A 17,873-nucleotide genomic window follows, 5' to 3' on the forward strand; every position below is an offset into this window, starting at 1 on the left:
GCATAGAATTTTTACATAAGTGAATTACACTCAATTTCACTTCAATTTTTGCAGGGTATATATATCTGGCAGTGGGTCCAGCAGCTAGAAAATTGACTCATAGACTTTCTGTTACACTTTTTTTAAAGAGGTTGTCTGTATCCCAGAAGTTTCAACACCAAACAACAATATAAACAGCAAAACAGTATTCAGGGTGTTATATAACAATATATGAAGCTCAGCGTGTGGCTTTAGGCAGATTATTTTGTCGTTTTAGCCCACCCTGAGACTGTGATGACAGAATAGAAAGAAATATTTTGAATTCCACCTTTGGTAATTTCAATAATGAGTGCGGTATCCACCCAAGAATAATGCACATCTAAATGCCAATAGTTATTTGAATCTACGTAGCTTTATTGATGTCTGTGTTTCAAACACAGAAGCTATAAGGGCCTCTTATTTAGGTAGGCTTTGCTGTTGTCATGTTTCTCCTTTGTTTGTCTTTAGGTCATAGAATCCCTTACCCAAGCAGTACAGCGGCTGAAACAGGAGAAGGATCTACAGCAGCAGAGTATCAGTCACCTAGAAGGTAAGAGAGAGTTGCCTAGTTCTGTAGTTTCTTTTCCAAAGTTGCTCCCTTCCTTGGACCATCTATTCCGTATTTGAAACAAAAAAATATATGTAAATCCTTGAAATACAGTTTCCTTGATGCCCTTGATGGCTTACAGTGTTAAGACATATACAGTATAAAAGCACAAGATGAGATAGAGGTGAGGAGAGAGCAGAGAAATTTGTCAGCCCAAGTGACTACCAAAGGAAGATTACAAGCAAACGGAAGCCCAGACAGGGAAGAGAATAAGACAGGCCTCTGCTGAGCAGGAGCTCTGTAGACTAGGTGCAACAACACGGAATGCATTTCTGCAAAATATAGAATGGCAGCACTTAATGGAGAGCATCTCCAGATTAAAATGAGCAAACAGGTTCATATGGAAGGCAGTAAAAAAGACTGAACAACACAAGCTTTCCAAATGTCTGATGTTTACTATCCTTTCCCACATCTCTGTGGGAGCATCTACAACTTGCCAAGACTACTGAAAAACAGAGGTTTGGGAATGCCTGTATCACTGCTTTTGCATCATTCTTCCTTTTACTGCATACAGGGGCACTTCATGGAGTGAGCTTATACCAGTGTTTTTCCAGCCCACTGGTGTGAATTGAAAGGTCAATGGAAATCTGGGAGACAGAAAGATGATTAAATTGAATTCAGGGATATGTAAACGAACAAATGGAAATAACTAATATTTGAGGAAGCAGAAAGATCTATAGAAAGAAATAGGTAACTGAGGAAGTAGACATCAGAGACATTAATAGGCTACAGTAGTCAATGGTAGTGCTGTAAAACATTAGCTCAGGGAGAGATTTATTTGATACACCCCTTCCCCAGAGTACTCCTTTCCCATTAAAATATGAAAAGATAACCATTAAGGTAAGAGTGTTATGGACTAATCATTCCTGAACATCTTCTGGTGAATAGAGGCATGCAGTAAGGCCATGCATTGAGGAAGGTCCAGACCATGCTCAGATTAGCCCAGACTGACTTAAATACAATCTATAAGAGAATGGGTTTGGAATTATCATCTCAAGAGTATATAACTCACATTTTTAGAAAAATAATAATAGGACACTGCCTAAGAATTGGCTTGAGGTGTATGACATCTTTACAAGTTGCCTGATTGTGCATCAGAGGTTTGATTTCTAGAACATAAATAATTAACACATGTAATTGTTTATGGTTGCTTATTCTGCGCTTGTAAAGAATATGAGACATTTACAACTTAGTTTTGTCTCTGAATTGTTTGCACTGTTTATCTACTTATCTACATTATAGTATATGTTTTGACATTGAGGAGCTAAGCTGTTGTGAAGGTTCACAATATTCAGTTGCATAGCAAGCTAATAGGTTTGTAGTCCAGCAATTTAAGGATTGGCTGGGATTGAGGGTTGTCATAATCATGGTTGAGAAAAGAAAGTAGTGCTGGAAGTTAGAGAAGTTTAGGGGCCTAGGAATATGATGGCTATAGGAAGAGTGGAGAGTAATTGGCAGATTGGGAAGAGTGAAGGAAACCATGGTGGGCACTAAAGAAGAGATGCAAGGAGTTTTGGTCAGAGGGTATCATTTTTCAAAAGACAGACGCACAACTTTATAGCAGTCAAGATTAAGCCAGCTGTAGGCTGTGAATAGAAAGGGTGGGTAAAGGAAATGGGATACTAGTACCTATGAATTCAGGACCTTGAGAAAACCTTGAATGGTAGATATAGAAAGAAAAGAAGCAGAGAGAAAATAGCAACGGGGCAGGATTATCATGGCCCCATGTTAGCTGCCCCAAGTCCCCGTTGGGGAGATGGTGGTGGGGTATAAATAAAGTTTTATTATTATTATTATTATTATCTGCCTTTCAGACAAGGAAGTTTGCATATAATTGAAAGTGAGAAGATTTTGAAGTTACAAACTTAGTAAACATAAGTTTGCCAAGTTTGGAGTACAAACTTTATGTCAAGGACAGAACGCCACAAGATCAAAGATCGGTTTACCACGAACGGTTTGTCAACATCAGGATGTGTTAGTATGTTGTCTGATTGAAAGCTAGACTTTAGTTGTAAAAACGCGTCGTGAGCTTCCCGCCCCCACACAAATGGCTGTTTCTTACGCAGGAGCTGCGTCAAAGGCACCGTGAGCTTTGCAAAATTCGGAATAAACTCCCGGTAGTAATTAGCGAATCCTAAGAACCTTTGCACATCCTTCTTAGTCTTAAGCTCCTGCCATGAGTTGACGGCGTCAACCTTATGTGGGTCCATTTTAAGTTCCCTACCTGACACTACATGACCTAGGAACTCCACTTCAGGCACATGAAAGACGCACTTGGAAGCCTTGGCGAAGAGCCCATTAGCCCGCAGACGGTGCAGAACCTGCTTGACATGTTGACGATGTTCTTTCTCGTCCTTAGAAAAAATCAAGATATCATCCAAATAAATCACTAAAAATTGGTCAATTAGGTCCCTAAACACATCGTTCATGAACCTCTGGAAGACCGCAGGCGCATTGCAAAGTCCGAAAGGCATGACTCGGAACTCGTGGCATCCGAAGCACGTGTTAAATGCCGTCTTCCATTCATCACCTTCCCGTATTCGGATTAAGTTATACGCCCCCCGCAGGTCAAGCTTGGTAAAGACCTTAGCCCCTTGCACCTTTGATAACAGTTCCGAGATTAAAGGCAGCGGGTACCTATCCCGAATGGTGTATTTGTTTAGGATCCGATAATCGCAGACCAACCTAAGTTCCCCAGTCTTTTTGGCTACAAAGAATACCGGTGCCGCAGTTGGAGAGCTAGATGGGCGAATAAACCCCTTGGCTAAATTTTCATCTAGGAACTCTCGCAAAGCTTGCCTTTCCGGTACAGTCAAGGCATACAGCCTTCCTGCTGGCAATTTCGCACCTTCCGCTAGCTTAATGGCGCAATCATACGGCCTGTGCGGCGGTAACTTGTCCGCTTCTTTTTTACAAAATACATCAGAGAACTCCCCATACTCAGCAGGCACTCCCTCCATATCAGATTGAGAAACGTTCAGAGTGCAACAATCCTGCCTCTTTAAGGTCAACTTACGTGTCACCCAATCTACTTGTGGATTTACTACAGCTAGCCAATCCATCCCCAGGATCACATCGTATCTGGGCAAGCTTGTAATATCCCACACAAACGTTCCCGTTACTCCCTGCACCTCCCACATTACTGCTGAGGTCTCATGGTTAACCACCCCAGTCTCCAGCAGTCTCCCATCCGCTCCTTCCACCCACACGTCGCATGCCTTGCGCACTCTAGGAATGCCATGCTTCCTAGCAAACTCAATATCCACGTAAGAGACCGTAGCCCCTGAGTCCAGCAGTGCCAAAGTAGAAACAAGTTCTTTTCCCCCAACAGATAATGTAATGGGTACGAAAACATGCTTCCTCCCCTCAGTTGACTGCTTTAGAAGCCCTAATGCGTTGGACTCACGTCGCACTAGGGCTGGCCTTTTCCCGAAAGCTGGGAAGGTTTCACATTACAGTTTTTGGCAAAATGCCCAGCATTCCCACAGTACAAACACAACCCCAGCTGCCTCCTGCGGTTCTTTTCTTCTGTAGACAGCTTTTTAAAGACCCCAAGCTCCATAGGCTCTTCCCCCATCACCACAGGTGCCCTGGTTACATGCATAGGTGGCGCACACATTGCTTTCGAGTGTTTACGGGACTCGAACCTGGCGTCCAAACGCAGCACCTTAGCTACTAAGGCATCCCAATTCTCAGCCGGCTCCAAGCGTGCTAATTCATCCTGGAGATAATCACTTAACCCAGCAGTAAACAAGAGCATGAATGCATTTTCCCCCCAGTCCAGCTGGTGGCGATACAAATTAAACTTATTTAAGTAATCCAAAACAGTCCCCTTTCCCTGTTTCAACCGATACAGAGCCCACCCAGCATTCTCCGTGCGGAGAGGGTCCCCAAAAGTGTCAGTTAGTAACTTCTTGAAATTATTCAAATTGTCCTTGACTGGGTCATTTCCCAAAATTAAATTAGTGGCCCATTGTCCTGCGGGACCAGTCAACAAACTCAAAATAAATGCCACCTTGCTAGTGTCTGTAGGGTAAGCATGAGCACTGAGCTGGGAAAAATAAAGCTCAACTTGTGCCAAAAAAGTTGGCAACTTGCACCTGGTTCCGTCAAAGCGTTCAGGAGTCAAAACATGTCCTTTAACAGCATTAGCTGTTTGACTGACAGTAAAGGCCGTTTGTAATTGATCGAACTTAGCCCTTAACTCATCCATCGTCTTCCTGACGGGATTTATTACTGCAATAAACCTTTTTTATGGCGTTGGGCAATCTGTCAAGGACAGAACGCCACAAGATCAAAGATAACAGAGTTTATTGGATAACAGAACTCAAAATGCCCGTAAAATACAAGGGCCAGGCAGTATTAGCCTTTAAAAGCAAAAAAGGGGCAAGGAAAAACGTTCAAAAGATAAACCGGATTAAACCGGAGTTTAATCCGGGTAAAAACAAAACAGCTTGCTTCAGCCTGGGGATAAACAAAACAGAAGCCGGGGAACAAAGTGTTCAAAAGAATGCAATTAATTGGCAGCAGATTCCTCTCTGCTGCCAGCACTGTGCTTTGAGTAACTTGAGTCACTCCTCCACACAGCAGGCAAGATTTCCAATACACACAGATCAGCCGAGGATTGAAGCAGTAGAGTAGACCCAGTTCCTTTCCGTAGTTCAAGCCAGAAGCAGACGTTTTTCACCAAGTCCGAGTAGGGGGAAGTCAAGCCGTGGTCAGTTCAGTCCGAAATCCAAAGCAGGAGATGGCGTCCGTCAAGAAGACAACGGAAGGTCAAAGCTAATGAGATTAAGCACAAGTTTGCACAAACAAAAGCCCACACAATTCCTCCCGCCGTCTGACCCCAAATTCCAAAACAACTTACGTATCAGCACACGAAAACACACCAGTCTTCAGGAAAGCGTCCCACACAGATCCCAAGCGTTCGTCCAGATTACCTTGCCCAACGCAATTTGCAATTGCTCCCAAGCCTCATTTTATGCCAGTTACAAATCCTCATCACTATCAGCTGCCCTCCTTAACCCGGGCGTTTCCTCATCACTTTCCTCATCAGAGCTGGAACACCTCTGACTACGCCCCACAGCATCCCCAGCTGTGGATCCCGTCCCATCCCTCCAGCTTGTCCATGGGTCTAATCCTGAAGGTCCCCATTCATCTTCCATCCCATCATTGCCAGTGGCACCCAATTCCTCCCTCACCCGAGTCCAATCCATCTCATCCTCCTCCGAGCTAACCAGCCCCTCCTCCATTCTCTCCGTAAACCCCTCAAAAGACTCTTCGTCAGATGGTGCTGCAAAGATATCTCGCAGTCTCTTTCTTTCTCGCTCCTCGAGAGTATCTGACTCTCGAGGAGTCTTACGCCCACGTCTGCCAGTAACAGAGCCATGAGGCTCAATCATAACACTATCCCCTCTCACAAAGGCCTCCTCCCCGAAGGCGGAGAGGTGGCAGTGATACCCTCCGCTATAGCACCACGACGACTGGAGGTATCTAATTTTAACAGTGAACGATGGAAAACTGGATGGACCTTTAAACTAGACGGTAAACGCAAACGAAACGCAACGGAAGAAATCTTTTTAACGATAGGAAAGGGACCCAAATACCGAGGCGCAAACTTTCCCCCAGCCTGTTTAATATGTTTGGAAGACAACCACACCAAATCCCCTTCTTCCAACTCCTCCCCTGCCTGCCTGCGGCGATCGGCCTGAGTCTTTTGCGTTGCCTTAGCTTCCAACAGTAAGCGACGGGCAACATCATGCAACGCAGCCATTTCCGAAGAGCGGTACACAGGGTCAGAAGAGACCACATTGGTCGACGGCGCCACACCTCCCCGTGGGTGAAAACCATACGTTAGCTCAAATGGCGTATGCTGACTAGACGTGTGCACCGCATTGTTGTAAGCGAACTCCGCCACCGGTAGCCACTTCACCCAAGCAGTGGGTTGATCTAAACAAAAACAACGTAAATATTGCTCTAAGAGCCCATTAACCCGTTCCGACTGACCATCCGTTTGCGGATGAAACGCAGAAGAAACGTTTAACTTAGTACCTAAGCACTCATGGAAGTGTTTCCAAAAGCGTGACACAAATTGCGGAGCCCTATCCGAAATAATCACCTCGGGAGCTCCGTGCAAACGATAGATGTGCTTAGTAAACAGTAAGGCCAACGTAGGGGCCGCCGGAATGGTTGAACAAGGAATAAAATGAGCCAGTTTGCTAAATAAATCCACCACCACCCAAATACAAGTATAACCCCCAGACTTAGGCAAATCCGAAATAAAATCCATGGAAATGATTTGCCATGGCCTCTCAGGAACAGGTAGAGACGACAACAAACCTCTAGGGCGCCCAACAGGCGTCTTACTCTGCTGGCAAACAGCGCAGCTGTCACAAAAGCGCAGAATGTCTTGCCGCATCTTTGGCCACCAGTAGCTCCTGGTGATAAGCTGCACGGTCTTGAACCTGCCAAAGTGCCCAGCCATGGGTTCGTCATGGTGGGCTCTAATCACCTCCAACCTGAGGGCCCCCACTGGTACATAGACCTGCCCCCTGCGTACCAATACTCCGTCTTGATCTTGTAGATGAGGCAGTATTATACGGTTACCTGCTGATAACAGCATAAGTTGCTCCTGAGTCCACACATCGTCCCTCTGAGCCTCAAGGATCTGGTCATGTAACCCGAGCTCATTATCTACAACACATAGAGAGGCAGTAGGCAAGATGGTCTGACATACTACCTGCTCATTGGTCTTAAACTCCGGCTTGCGGGACAAGGCGTCGGCCCGCAAGTTTGCCTTCCCCTCCACGAACTGCACTTTGAAGTTAAACCTGGAGAAAAACAAAGCCCATCGGATTTGACGCTGGTTTAACTTTTTTGCTGTTTGCAAGTGCTCCAAATTCTTGTGATCAGACCTGACCACGATTTGGTGCCGCGCCCCTTCTAGCCAGTGCCGCCACACCTCAAACGCCACCTTAATCGCCAACAACTCCTTCTCCCATATGGTATAGTTCTGCTCGAATGGTGTTAGTTGCCGCGAGTAAAATCCACAGGGACGCAAGGTCCCTGAGGAATCTTTCTGAGACAATACAGCCCCCAACGCGTAGCTAGAAGCGTCCGCTTCTACCACGAACGGTTTGTCAACATCAGGATGTGTTAGTATGTTGTCTGATTGAAAGCTAGACTTTAGTTGTAAAAACGCGTCGTGAGCTTCCCGCCCCCACACAAATGGCTGTTTCTTACGCAGGAGCTGCGTCAAAGGCACCGTGAGCTTTGCAAAATTCGGAATAAACTCCCGGTAGTAATTAGCGAATCCTAAGAACCTTTGCACATCCTTCTTAGTCTTAAGCTCCTGCCATGAGTTGACGGCGTCAACCTTATGTGGGTCCATTTTAAGTTCCCTACCTGACACTACATGACCTAGGAACTCCACTTCAGGCACATGAAAGACGCACTTGGAAGCCTTGGCGAAGAGCCCATTAGCCCGCAGACGGTGCAGAACCTGCTTGACATGTTGACGATGTTCTTTCTCGTCCTTAGAAAAAATCAAGATATCATCCAAATAAATCACTAAAAATTGGTCAATTAGGTCCCTAAACACATCGTTCATGAACCTCTGGAAGACCGCAGGCGCATTGCAAAGTCCGAAAGGCATGACTCGGAACTCGTGGCATCCGAAGCACGTGTTAAATGCCGTCTTCCATTCATCACCTTCCCGTATTCGGATTAAGTTATACGCCCCCCGCAGGTCAAGCTTGGTAAAGACCTTAGCCCCTTGCACCTTTGATAACAGTTCCGAGATTAAAGGCAGCGGGTACCTATCCCGAATGGTGTATTTGTTTAGGATCCGATAATCGCAGACCAACCTAAGTTCCCCAGTCTTTTTGGCTACAAAGAATACCGGTGCCGCAGTTGGAGAGCTAGATGGGCGAATAAACCCCTTGGCTAAATTTTCATCTAGGAACTCTCGCAAAGCTTGCCTTTCCGGTACAGTCAAGGCATACAGCCTTCCTGCTGGCAATTTCGCACCTTCCGCTAGCTTAATGGCGCAATCATACGGCCTGTGCGGCGGTAACTTGTCCGCTTCTTTTTTACAAAATACATCAGAGAACTCCCCATACTCAGCAGGCACTCCCTCCATATCAGATTGAGAAACGTTCAGAGTGCAACAATCCTGCCTCTTTAAGGTCAACTTACGTGTCACCCAATCTACTTGTGGATTTACTACAGCTAGCCAATCCATCCCCAGGATCACATCGTATCTGGGCAAGCTTGTAATATCCCACACAAACGTTCCCGTTACTCCCTGCACCTCCCACATTACTGCTGAGGTCTCATGGTTAACCACCCCAGTCTCCAGCAGTCTCCCATCCGCTCCTTCCACCCACACGTCGCATGCCTTGCGCACTCTAGGAATGCCATGCTTCCTAGCAAACTCAATATCCACGTAAGAGACCGTAGCCCCTGAGTCCAGCAGTGCCAAAGTAGAAACAAGTTCTTTTCCCCCAACAGATAATGTAATGGGTACGAAAACATGCTTCCTCCCCTCAGTTGACTGCTTTAGAAGCCCTAATGCGTTGGACTCACGTCGCACTAGGGCTGGCCTTTTCCCGAAAGCTGGGAAGGTTTCACATTACAGTTTTTGGCAAAATGCCCAGCATTCCCACAGTACAAACACAACCCCAGCTGCCTCCTGCGGTTCTTTTCTTCTGTAGACAGCTTTTTAAAGACCCCAAGCTCCATAGGCTCTTCCCCCATCACCACAGGTGCCCTGGTTACATGCATAGGTGGCGCACACATTGCTTTCGAGTGTTTACGGGACTCGAACCTGGCGTCCAAACGCAGCACCTTAGCTACTAAGGCATCCCAATTCTCAGCCGGCTCCAAGCGTGCTAATTCATCCTGGAGATAATCACTTAACCCAGCAGTAAACAAGAGCATGAATGCATTTTCCCCCCAGTCCAGCTGGTGGCGATACAAATTAAACTTATTTAAGTAATCCAAAACAGTCCCCTTTCCCTGTTTCAACCGATACAGAGCCCACCCAGCATTCTCCGTGCGGAGAGGGTCCCCAAAAGTGTCAGTTAGTAACTTCTTGAAATTATTCAAATTGTCCTTGACTGGGTCATTTCCCAAAATTAAATTAGTGGCCCATTGTCCTGCGGGACCAGTCAACAAACTCAAAATAAATGCCACCTTGCTAGTGTCTGTAGGGTAAGCATGAGCACTGAGCTGGGAAAAATAAAGCTCAACTTGTGCCAAAAAAGTTGGCAACTTGCACCTGGTTCCGTCAAAGCGTTCAGGAGTCAAAACATGTCCTTTAACAGCATTAGCTGTTTGACTGACAGTAAAGGCCGTTTGTAATTGATCGAACTTAGCCCTTAACTCATCCATCGTCTTCCTGACGGGATTTATTACTGCAATAAACCTTTTTTATGGCGTTGGGCAATCTGTCAAGGACAGAACGCCACAAGATCAAAGATAACAGAGTTTATTGGATAACAGAACTCAAAATGCCCGTAAAATACAAGGGCCAGGCAGTATTAGCCTTTAAAAGCAAAAAAGGGGCAAGGAAAAACGTTCAAAAGATAAACCGGATTAAACCGGAGTTTAATCCGGGTAAAAACAAAACAGCTTGCTTCAGCCTGGGGATAAACAAAACAGAAGCCGGGGAACAAAGTGTTCAAAAGAATGCAATTAATTGGCAGCAGATTCCTCTCTGCTGCCAGCACTGTGCTTTGAGTAACTTGAGTCACTCCTCCACACAGCAGGCAAGATTTCCAATACACACAGATCAGCCGAGGATTGAAGCAGTAGAGTAGACCCAGTTCCTTTCCGTAGTTCAAGCCAGAAGCAGACGTTTTTCACCAAGTCCGAGTAGGGGGAAGTCAAGCCGTGGTCAGTTCAGTCCGAAATCCAAAGCAGGAGATGGCGTCCGTCAAGAAGACGACGGAAGGTCAAAGCTAATGAGATTAAGCACAAGTTTGCACAAACAAAAGCCCACACAATTCCTCCCGCCGTCTGACCCCAAATTCCAAAACAACTTACGTATCAGCACACGAAAACACACCAGTCTTCAGGAAAGCGTCCCACACAGATCCCAAGCGTTCGTCCAGATTACCTTGCCCAACGCAATTTGCAATTGCTCCCAAGCCTCATTTTATGCCAGTTACAAATCCTCATCACTATCAGCTGCCCTCCTTAACCCGGGCGTTTCCTCATCACTTTCCTCATCAGAGCTGGAACACCTCTGACTACGCCCCACAGCATCCCCAGCTGTGGATCCCGTCCCATCCCTCCAGCTTGTCCATGGGTCTAATCCTGAAGGTCCCCATTCATCTTCCATCCCATCATTGCCAGTGGCACCCAATTCCTCCCTCACCCGAGTCCAATCCATCTCATCCTCCTCCGAGCTAACCAGCCCCTCCTCCATTCTCTCCGTAAACCCCTCAAAAGACTCTTCGTCAGATGGTGCTGCAAAGATATCTCGCAGTCTCTTTCTTTCTCGCTCCTCGAGAGTATCTGACTCTCGAGGAGTCTTACGCCCACGTCTGCCAGTAACAGAGCCATGAGGCTCAATCATAACACTTTATTTGGGAAGCTGTTGGTAGCATTTACGGTCACTGCAGCATTGTGTGCCAGCAACCTAAAAAGGCAACCAACACCAAAGACAAGGTGTAGATCCAAAGTATCCATATGTAGGCTTTTATTTGTTCCATATTTTTGATGTTCCTTTAGACAAGTTTATAAAACCAGGTACCCACTTGCTTATATAAAAGTCCTGTAGAGCTGTATATATAGGTATGCCACACCCCAAGATGAAAAGCAATACTCAACAGTAACAAAGTTATTTAAGTCTGGATTATTCTCCCTTGCACCTCCTGTACTACTTCATATCTGAAGCCACACTGTGTTGTTGACACTCATGTTTGGATTCCTTACCTACATCTCATTTTTTCTTACTGGGTCAATCTAACTGCCTTTTTCTTTACTGAGTTAATTTGCTAGTAATGCCTCCTTACTTATAGTACTCCATTGATACCCCAATAACAAAACTTTATCTAGTGAACTTGCAGTAATAAATTGATGTCAAGCTCCCTATATTGCTCCACATTAATCTGTTCTAGCAGCCAAGGAGAGTCTGTTGGCTAACATTTTTGTCCCATCCTACTTCCTCTTGCAGGGGAAGTAGATCGGCTGCGGCACAGTTCCCAGGGTGGCTTGGAGTCAGTACTTGGACACAGGATGGAAGGGTTAAAGAGTGAACTCCATAGCCTTCGGCAGCAGGTGTTTCAGCAGTCCGATGGCGACTGCACTCCTGATCCATTTTTCACCACTGGCATCATGCAAGATATGCTAGAGAGGTCAGCATTTGGGTTATTGAGCAAAACAGCTCCCTTGTTGCCACAGTGCTACCGGCTACTGGTCTGTTTCCAGGCACAATTCAAAGGACTAGTGATAACCTATAAAGGCCTGTATGATTTGAATCCAGGCTCCCATAATGAGCCTCTTAAGAGTTCTTAAGATCGCCTAGAGAGGCCCTTCTGTGTGTCTCATCACCTTCTTAGACTTGTTTGGCAGGAATAAGGAAGGAGGGCCTTCTTGGTGGCTGCTTCCAGACTTTGGAACTTCCTCCTTAGAAAAGCCAGGATGGCTCCATTCGTATTCTCTTGCTGGCAACAGAAAATATTCTTGTGCTTTTAAAAACTGACTGGATTGATTTTAATATGTTTGTTTTAAAATATGTTGGCACCTTAAGTTCATCATTGGGAACAAGGTGGAATATGAATGAAATAAAATCATAACTGCAAAAAGGTTTAGTTTAGAGCTTGTCATTCAGAGTTTGGTTTGTATCTATTTGTGGCAGTTTCAATAAATACTGGATTCTGCCAAATTCCTTAAATGTAGTTATTTCACTGGAGAGAGTAAAGTCCCCTGTGCTCATCTGGCTCTTTGTAGCCAACCATGTTGCCTAAGTGGCTCCCATTTAGTTAGAACTAAGTGGATTTGCTTTTTCCTTTCATTTCTAGACTATGAAGAGCCAGCTAAATTATTGTTAGTGACTTCCTCTCTAGGCAGCAGGATGTAGCATCCATTTACTGTATTTCAGCATGTACTGATAGCTTTTTAAAACATTACCTGAACTTTCTTGCCTTTTCACTATAATCCTGATTCCTGCTACCTTGTTGCTGATGTGGCTGGTTTTGTTTTATTTTCTTACAGCAAGAAAATCCTATGGCGAGAGTATGAGTGCATCAGGAGAGAGGTTGAGCAGCTAAAACACAAGCTTGGCGAGTAGTGCTTGGTGGCCCTGATCCCTTGACCATTTTACTGTAATAGATAATAAAACTGCTTGCCTTGTGGGCCTGATGGGAAAGAGGGGGAAATGCACACAGTTAAGGAAGTGACATGGCATATTGCACCTTTTAGATCGACAAGAGGAAGATCTGTTTAACCAGACATCTACAACACATGAAATTAAGAAGACTCAAAATCAGTACTGTAAGGTATGATATCTATGCACTTATTTTAAAGTTTCAGAGTTTTAAAGTTTTAAATTTTCCGACCCTCACACCTGATGTTTTTGTGTGGGACTGTGTCCCTCTTTTTATGAGCTGGTCATTGACCGTAATAAAGTGAACTTGAACTTGATATCTAATAATACCTATTCGTTTACTATCAGTGGTTGGCCCAAAGTGGGGATTTTTCACCTAGGGGAAATCTTGGTTGGCCAGGTTGAAAAGCACTAAATAGCCTTGCTCCTTGCAAGCCTGGCTACTTTCTACCTTGCGGAATCCTTGGTTGGCCAGTTTGAATAGCAGTTAATAGTCTCGGTGTGGCAGGTATGAATGCTGCAATTAGGCACCTTGATTAGCATTTAATGGCCTTTCAGCTTCAAAGCCTGGCTGCTTCCTGCCTGGGGAAATCCTTTGTTGGGAAGTGTTAGCTGGCCCTGATTGTTTCTTTTCTGTAATTCCCAATTTCCCTGCTTTCAGAGTGTTGCTCATTATTTACTGTCCTGGTTTTAGAGATTATATTGTTTTGTATTATTATACCACAGTAATTATTTCATATTATATTTATAATCTTATATTATCTGCTTAGAAGTGGATTATTTGAGTCCCCTTCTACACAGCTGTATAAAATCCACACTGAAGTGGATTATATGGCAGTGTGGACTCAAGATAATCCAGTTCAAAGCAGATAATATAAGATTATAAATGGGTAATATAACTGTGTGGAAGGACCTTGAGTCTACACTGACATATAATCCAGTTCAAATAAGATAATCTGTATTTTATAGACAGTGTGGATCAGGCCTAAGTGGACTCTGCCTGTGCCCTTGGCACCATTTTGCCTGAGGGAGTTGCTAGGATGCGAAGGGTGCGGGGCCGAAAGGCAACAGGGAGGGGAGCTAAAGGCAGCAGGACCTATCTTTCTAACTGGCAGTAAGGGGGAGAAAAACGTGGTTATGGGACCAGGCATTTGAGCATGAGTAGCAGCAAAAATGAGATATGAATATATGACCTACTGACAGACCCCACCTGGACATGGAAAGCACCTTAAATGTATATTTAAATGTATAATTATGTATATTTTTAATGTATATTCTTAATTTTATTGTAATTTTTAATCTCGAATATATATATGTTTATATTGTAAGCCGCCCTGAGTCCCCTGATGGGTGAGAAGGGCGGGGTAGAAGTGATGTAATAAATAAATAAAGGCTCTTCCTCATCCTCTGTATTTTGGACTATTTTTCTAGGGTTTTTTTATTGAAAGACATATTTTGGATGACTATGTCTTTTGTGGCCAAATTTGTTGTGATTGGGTTCAGTGGTTTTGTAGTTTACTCCATAGTAAAACGAACATTACATTTTTATATATACAGATAGTAAAAAAAAAACAATTAGAGTTAACTGACATGTGTCTAGGAAGCATGGAAATTCTGGTGTAATTTTAGCCAAATCATCCACACAATAGTTACTTTGCCATTATTTCACTTGCCCAGATATTGCTCCACCCTTGGTGATTGTTTCTGCAGCTGTAGAATGAGTGTTGTACTATAGCTGTTGTTAGTTTTGATGTACATTCTCATCTCCTAGTCTTTGGATGTACTGGAACATGGTATGGGTGAAGGATAGTATCCAAAGCTGAGAGGAGTGGGAAGCTAGGGATTTAGAGCTACTAAAACACTAGTCTAACTGCATAATCATCATTTGATAGTGTTTTTATTTTATTTTTTAATTTTTGTATTTGCCATATTTTTTATATTTATTGGTTGTATCATGTTGTTGTAAGTCCCCTTGAGTATCCATGGGAAGAAAGGCAGGGTAGAAATGGTTATGATGATGATGATGATGATGATGATGATAGTATCAACTTCTACTAATACTATTATTTGTGGGTCACTCAAAGCAGGAATGTAGCCATTATACTGCTGTGCTTTGTTGTCCTGGATTGAGAAATGTGGCATAGGACTGTGGAAATAGGACCTTAGATACAAATAGGTCCCATTTTACATTTGTGTGTGGGCTCTTTTTAATCTCTGCAAGGGAATATATGACTGTACTTTAAAAAATACAAGTTACTATCCTGTTTATATGATTTTACAGAAATGTTTTGTTTTTTTAGAATTAAGATTGCACATGTCTGTGTTCTTTCTTTTATTCAGATGCTGGAAGATCTGATGAACACGCATAAATCTCAGACACGGGATCTGGACAAAGCTAGGAGTGAAACCCAAAGCACACAGCAGGAACTCAGTCATGTGAAGTATGGAAAATTATATCATGCTGCAACCGTCACAGCGTGCTTGTGGTTCTTATATAAGATTGAGATATACATCGCCACTAAATGAAAGATTTTGCTATTTAGAAGAAGCCAGTCTGGTGGGCGGGGAAATCCCTACTTGATGGTTAGCTGGCAAATGTCCACTAGAGGGCTTCCTATTCACATTGTAGCCAAACCTCCAAAATTTAAAGTCAAACCTTCCCAAGAAGATGCAGTTTAAGGTTAAACTTTTGTTTTGACCTCAGCCTCTCAGTAAATTGATACTCTTAGTGCTTTTTTTTTGCAAGGGATAACTAAGAAATTGATGTGCCTGCCTATAGTCCATCACAGAAATATCTTAATTCCTTTTGCTTCCACTCCTTCCTGTCTCTGTTGAATATATACAACTGTTTGATGTTTCAGTTTTTTGCTCTTTGCTACTGATGTGGTAAGCAGCACAGTAGCCACCTATTTCCTAAAATCCATGACTTAAAGATGGAGTCTTCTGTTTCAGCAGTTATCATCTTCAGCCAAGACTCAGGTTATAATGACTTGCATCTAGAAGACAGAAACAGTTTCTTTTTCTTACCACCACCTTTTACTCCCCCTGTTTATTTCACAAATTCATGGATAATTTGAGGCAACATCAGAGAAGCATCAATATTGTACCACAACTCCCAGTTAGCCATCTTTTTCTATAATGGCAGCTATGGTTAGATTTTCATTAGCCACCAAATTCCTGTGTCCTGTCTATAAGCACTTTAGAGATTTAATAATCATTGCCTGCATTATGCTACCTATAATTGAATTGCTCAGAGATCTCTGGAATTTAACTATATCTTGGGATTATCTCCATTGTGAGCTTGTATCTCAACACGCATCTGTTACTTCCCTTAGAACTAATAATTGCTCTGTGTTTATTTGTTTTTAATAAGATCTTCAATTACTGACCTAAAAGAACAGGTGAAAAGTCTGCACTTGGAAGACAAGCAGTACACTCTGCCATATAAGGAGAAAAGCATTCGTCTGAGTAAGTGCTCATGCTTGAAACACAGTTGGTCACATGTGCCAAACCCAAGGCAGAATCCATCCCTCCATGTCATTTTATGTGGCCTCTGAATGCTGGACTACAACTCCTTATTCCTCATCATTAGACATCATGACTAGAGCTGATGGCAGTTGTGATATAGTAATATCTGGAAGGTTATGGTTTATTCTGTTTAGTCAGGATAGTGGGGTTTGAATTTCGATACAAGGCTTGTGGATATTATGTCTGATATTAAAATGCCCTTTAACCTTTCCCCAACGTCAGAGCTACAAATGGTGTTGGGTTGCAATTCTCATTATTCCCCATCTGCATGGTGGATAATCAAAAGTATTGGGAGTTGTTCAAAAAGATCTGGGGACCCAAATTGGGTAAAAATTAAAGAGCACCAACTACTATGTAAAAAAATATATAGTTTGTCCTCTGTATCCACGGATTCTCTATCCATGGATTCAGCAGCCCTTTGAGGCAACCATTAGGCAGATGTGGCACTTGATGAAAATGAGTTTGGAACCCCTTTTGCTGAGCTAAATCTCCAAGTAGACAAAGCGGGTGCATATGGGCATGCGTGAAGTGTGACGAGTAGTCATTTTGCTGCAAGTCCGTGGACTGAGTAGCTGTTGTACATTGTGAGACTGGCACTCAGTTACTAACTGGGAAGGTCAACATGTGGACTTCAGACAGCAAGAGGGTAACTTTTAAGTTGGTTACCAACAATTAATGTTGCATTGGGAAAGCGAGCCTAGAACTGCTGTGAAATTCTGTTCTTCCTAATCTATATGAGTCTTTGTTTCCTAGAAAAAAGCAAAGAAGCATTGCACCTAGATGCCTTGTTCTCTCTCAGTGATGATTCAGTCTCGGAGTTCAGTCTCACAGATGTGAGCTCAGATGAACTCTTCAGTGAACCAGAGATTTCACAATTAGTTGGTGAGTCTGTGTGTAACCAGTGCACTTCAGAGTATTTTATTGAAATAATTACTATTTTTCCACTGTGGTCCTCGGTTTTATTTCTGCATTTCTACCCAAGTTTTTATTTTGAATAATGATGTTTCCTAATCACCCTGGAGGAAGTTATTGAACATGCATCTCTGTCATCTTCACTTTCTTCTTGAAAATTCAGGATCATTTGGATCACACTGTGAAATTTCTATTTTGAGAAATACAGGGATTGATTTTCTCACCAGGTAGATTCGCTCACTTCTTCATTAGGAACTAGTGACATTACAGACTGATATAGTGCTAGGAAACATTTTGAAAACATCTTGGTCCTAAAATAGATGCTCTTACGAAAACAGCAATTCAGCAGGATTATTTTAACTCGCACGCAAAACAAAGGTTTATTGATCTAGCTCTACCTCCAGACCTTGTTCATTATTTTTTTAAGCATCTTTGTCTTGAATTCATGAAGTCCAGACTTAAAAACCAAGAAAA

General features: G+C 43.4%; 1 protein-coding gene across 7 annotated transcripts in view; it reads left to right on the forward strand.

Annotated features, from left to right (window-relative positions):
• The window catches only part of LOC100558935 (uncharacterized), a 36,969-nt gene that overhangs the window by 17,602 nt on the left and 1,494 nt on the right, over nt 1-17,873 (forward strand). For all 7 annotated transcript variants that reach the window (XM_062978365.1, XM_062978369.1, XM_062978366.1 and 4 more), the window contains 7 exons: nt 487-568; nt 11,808-11,988; nt 12,848-12,915; nt 13,055-13,131; nt 15,300-15,400; nt 16,333-16,427; nt 17,241-17,369. In XM_062978365.1, the coding sequence (XP_062834435.1) occupies nt 487-568; nt 11,808-11,988; nt 12,848-12,915; nt 13,055-13,131; nt 15,300-15,400; nt 16,333-16,427; nt 17,241-17,369 (733 nt within the window). The remainder of the gene's footprint in view (nt 1-486; nt 569-11,807; nt 11,989-12,847; nt 12,916-13,054; nt 13,132-15,299; nt 15,401-16,332; nt 16,428-17,240; nt 17,370-17,873) is intronic.

The sequence above is a fragment of the Anolis carolinensis genome, chromosome 4 (assembly GCF_035594765.1).
Source record: "Anolis carolinensis isolate JA03-04 chromosome 4, rAnoCar3.1.pri, whole genome shotgun sequence".
Taxonomy (NCBI): Eukaryota; Metazoa; Chordata; class Lepidosauria; order Squamata; family Dactyloidae; genus Anolis; species Anolis carolinensis.